The following is a 4,542-nucleotide window of genomic DNA, read 5'->3' as shown; positions in this document are numbered from 1 at the left end:
ATTGTCGGTGTCACTCCTCTGTGTGGTGATTGGATCCGGTCACGCAGCTTCACAATTGTAGATGTTTATTGTCATTTCTGTGCAGGAAAATGTCACATTTCATCATTACTGTCAGCCATGTGCACTGCATTCTGGGACATGATTCATGGTGAGGACGCCGCCATCGACATACATGTCGCCTGTCCTCCTCCGTGTCTATAGGTGCAGCTGCGAGTTGTCCAGAATGTGTAACCTGCCCACCGCACATGTCCCCCTAATATGGAGGTTCCCCCTAATATGGCGTTCCCCCTAATATGGCGTTCCCCCTAATATGGCGTTCCCCCTAATATGGCGTTCCCCCCTAATATGGCGTTCCCCCTATGTGTGTACCATCCTCCACTCTGGGAAGGCTTCCACAAGACTTTGGAGGGTGTCAGTGGGAATGTTGGACCATTTTGTGAGGTCAGGTACTGATGATGGATGAGAAGACCCGGGCTCACAGTCAGCGTTCAGTAGGGATGAGGTCGGGGCTCTGAGCAGGATACTCGAGTTCCTCCACCACACTGGTCACACCGTGTCTGTATAGATTCACTTAATCCCCAACTTCTCTGACTGGCCTCCTAACTGTCTCCCATCTCCTTCCTCTGATTGGGTCCTTCACCATCCTCATCTCTCCGTACCCAATATGGAGTACCCCCATGGCCATTTGTATGGAGTTTTCCCCTTTGTTGATGTAACATCCTCCACTGTATCTTTCCACAAGATTTCAGAGGGAATGTGTCCCATTGGTGAGGTCAGGTCCTGTGGTTGGGTGAGAAGTCCGGGCTCACAGTCAGCGTTCCAATTCATCCCAAAGGTGGTCAGTAGGGATGAGGTCGGGGCTCCGTGCAGGACACTCGGGTTCCTCCACCAAGCTGGTCACACCGTGTCTGTATGGAGCCCTCCCTCCCCCCATGTCTGTATGGAGCTGGCTTTGTACACGGGGGACAGTCGTGGGGGGGACAGAAAAGGGTCTTCACCAAACTGTGACCACAAGGCTGGAAGATCCCCATTATCTACAATGTCTTTGTATGATGGAGGACCCTTCACTGGAGACACCTGAACTCCATCACTGGAGACACCTGAACCCCGTAATTGGAGGAGGGGGGTTCACATACTTTTGGCCATACAGTGTTTATTTTATTTGTAGTGAGTACACATTATTTGGGTATTGTTTTTATGGGCAGCACAGTGGCTTAGTAGTTATCACTTCTTGCAGCATTTGGGGTCCCTGGTTCGAATCTTGGTCTTGCATGGAGTTTGCATGTTCTCCCCGTGCTGTGCGGGTTTCCTCCCACACTCCAAAGACACGCTGGAAGGTTAATTGGCTCCGTTCTGAATTGGCCCTCGTATGTAATGTATGTATGTATGTATGTATGTATGTATGTATGTATGTATGCATGTATGTATGTATGTGGTATGGGGACCTTAGGGCGGGGACTGATGTGAATGTGCTCTATGTACAGCGCTGTGGAAACTGTCGGCGTTGTATACATATCTATAATAATAATAATGATTCTTCCTCCAGTGTTCATCCTCCATGCAGACGGCGTGCTGAGATAGTCGGGTATCCTGTCACAGAGCACGGGGTGATAGTTGTTGTAGAATGGTGATTGGGGGCCCCTGTTGAGGGCCCGTTGGCTGCAGGCGGATGTCCAGCGCTGTGAAATGCGTTAGCAGTACATTGGCGCGGAGTTCTTGTTTTCCTCTGGAAGCGGTGTGTAGTCTCTGCGTCCCGGATGATCGCTCTCCGATCCCCTCTTAGCGTGTTCATCCGGTTTTAGGACGGTGATGCCGGGGACCTCTGGACACGCCGAGGAGCTCGTTAGGGGCCGCTGGATGCAGGTTGGGCTGACGTGATGTGCGCAGCTGCTGCACTGACTGCGTGCGTTGTCAGCACTGGAGGAGAGAGAGTTCTGCCAGCGGCTTGGCCGGCACAGAGTGTCCCCGAGCCAAACCGGGATTCTTCTGTCCTTCCAGATTCCCCGCTTATTAACCCCGTCACTTCTGGAGAGACTCAATGTCGCCGATCCTGGTCCGTGTGGGGGACGACGACCCCAAAATGATTCCTTCTGATAATCCAACCACAGATATCACCAAGCGCGTCCCATGTTCAGCCCATAAAGTGCCGACATTACTAATAATTGGTAGTAGTGTGGTGGTAGTATAGTAGTGGTTGTAGTATGCTCATAGTGGTATGCTCGTTGTAGTGTGGTGGTAGTAGTGGTGTGATGGTAGTATGGTAGTGGTGGTGGTAGTAGTACAGTAGTATAGTAGTGGTTGTAGTATGCTCATAGTGGTATGCCCGTTGTAGTACAGTAGTAGTGTGGTGGTATGCTCGTGGTGGTGGTATGCTCGTGGTGGTGGTAGTAGTAGTACTGGTGGTGGTAGTAGTAGTACTAGTGGTGGTGGTAGTACTAGTGGTATGCTCATAGTGGTGGTAGTAGTAGTACTAGTGGTGGTAGTAGTAGAGTGGTGGTGGTAGTACTAGTGGTATGCTCGTGGTGGTAGTAGTAGTACTAGTGGTGGTAGTAGTAGAGTGGTGGTGGTAGTACTAGTGGTATGCTCGTGGTGGTAGTAGTAGTACTAGTGGTGGTAGTAGTAGAGTGGTGGTGGTAGTACTAGTGGTATGCTCGTGGTGGTAGTAGTAGTACTAGTGGTGGTAGTAGTAGAGTGGTGGTGGTAGTACTAGTGGTATGCTCGTGGTGGTAGTAGTAGTACTAGTGGTGGTAGTAGTAGAGTGGTGGTGGTAGTACTAGTGGTATGCTCGTGGTGGTAGTAGTAGTACTAGTGGTGGTAGTAGTAGAGTGGTGGTGGTAGTACTAGTGGTATGCTCGTGGTGGTAGTAGTAGTACTAGTGGTGGTAGTAGTAGAGTGGTGGTGGTAGTACTAGTGGTATGCTAGTAATAATACTATTGATGGTCATTTTATATTTACACCTCTGGGCTTCACTTACATGTTCTGAATGAGAACTGACTTCTGTAAATGAGAAGAATGGAAATGTGAAGATGATGGGAGTAGTTGGCTTTTATGGGGGGTTATAAATGATGATCAGAAGTGATTATTGGAGGTCGGTATAGTGGGATGCAGTCAGGATGTGGTGTGTGGGCCCCTTACAGGGGCCCCACCTGGGCAGCCACAATAGAAAGGAGACGGCTCGCAGATCTCTAGGTAATAATAATGAACGCAGTCAGAGCTCACAGACATGGATGTGGAAGCAGCACAACGCCCGGAGCCGGCACACGGTGGCCATTGGTGGAGTTATAGGCGGATCTTCCACGTATCGGGGTGACTTCTTAAAGGGGCCCTCCGGAGTCGGGCTGGTCACACGTCATCTGTTCGCTGAATCCGCCAATATTCCATCCATGGTTGTCCCGGCCGCACCTCCCGGCTCGCCAAGTCGATATTTAATTGGACATTGGTGGAGGGGCGGAGTCAGCGGAACAATGAGCGCAGCCAATCGTCTTCAGTCTCTGTCCGCTGTTCTGACGGCTGCGGCCAACAGCGGGAGAGCCCCCCATCCGCGCTCTGTAGTCTGGTTGGGGAATGTTCAGCCTGAAGACGCGGATCATCTTGTGGTGTGTGTGGCCGGCGGAAGATCCGCGTCATGGCTCCGTCACTGGCTGCGGCGGCATCTCTGTGGTGTTGGCTTGCGATGTACGGCCTCCACGTTGTTACTTTGTGTTCATTATTATGAAATGTATACAATGTGTCTACTGCCTGGAAATGCTGCTTGCCTGGCTTCACCACCATGTGTGGGTGGAATGTATTAGATCCGGAGTAGCAGGTTGCAGCGCAGCCGTTGGATGACGTGCGATTTGTCTGCTAGACGTCCTCTGTGCGTTGTGGATCTTTGGACGCGCGCTGCGCACTCTGTACGTTTCCTGTGCGTTGTGGATCTTTGGACGCGCGCTGCGCACTCTGTACGTTTCCTGTGCGTTGTGGATCTTTGGACGCGCGCTGCGCACTCTGTACGTTTCCTGTGCGTTGTGGATCTTTGGACGCGCGCTGCGCACTCTGTACGTTTCCTGTGCGTTGTGGATCTTTGGACGCGCGCTGCGCACTCTGTACGTTTCCTGTGCGTTGTGGATCTTTGGACGCGCGCTGCGCACTCTGTACGTTTCCTGTGCGTTGTGGATCTTTGGACGCGCGCTGCGCACTCTGTACGTTTCCTGTGCGTTGTGGATCTTTGGACGCGCGCTGCGCACTCTGTACGTTTCCTGTGCGTTGTGGATCTTTGGACGCGCGCTGCGCACTCTGTACGTTTCCTGTGCGTTGTGGATCTTTGGACGCGCGCTGCGCACTCTGTACGTTTCCTGTGCGTTGTGGATCTTTGGACGCGCGCTGCGCACTCTGTACGTTTCCTGTGCGTTGTGGATCTTTGGACGCGCGCTGCGCACTCTGTACGTTTCCTGTGCGTTGTGGATCTTTGGACGCGCGCTGCGCACTCTGTACGTTTCCTGTGCGTTGTGGATCTTTGGACGCGCGCTGCGCACTCTGTACGTTTCCTGTGCGTTGTGGATC

The 4,542-nt window shown here is 52.1% G+C and overlaps 1 protein-coding gene across 1 annotated transcript in view; it reads left to right on the top strand.

The window, feature by feature from the left end:
* LOC108803523 (microtubule-associated serine/threonine-protein kinase 2-like) overlaps positions 1-1,576 on the top strand; it is a 5,618-nt gene extending 4,042 nt beyond the window's left edge. Inside the window, exon 4 of the mRNA XM_018575359.1 lies at positions 1,547-1,576. Coding sequence (XP_018430861.1) covers positions 1,547-1,576 — 30 coding nt within the window. The remainder of the gene's footprint in view (positions 1-1,546) is intronic.
* Positions 1,577-4,542: the final 2,966 nt, after the last annotated feature.

The sequence above is a fragment of the Nanorana parkeri genome, unplaced genomic scaffold, assembly GCF_000935625.1.
Source record: "Nanorana parkeri isolate BGI_ZX_2015 unplaced genomic scaffold, ASM93562v1 scaffold3827, whole genome shotgun sequence".
Lineage (NCBI taxonomy): Eukaryota > Metazoa > Chordata > Amphibia > Anura > Dicroglossidae > Nanorana > Nanorana parkeri.
Note: the sequence above shows the minus strand (reverse complement) of the source record. Positions and strands in the feature narration are given on the sequence as shown.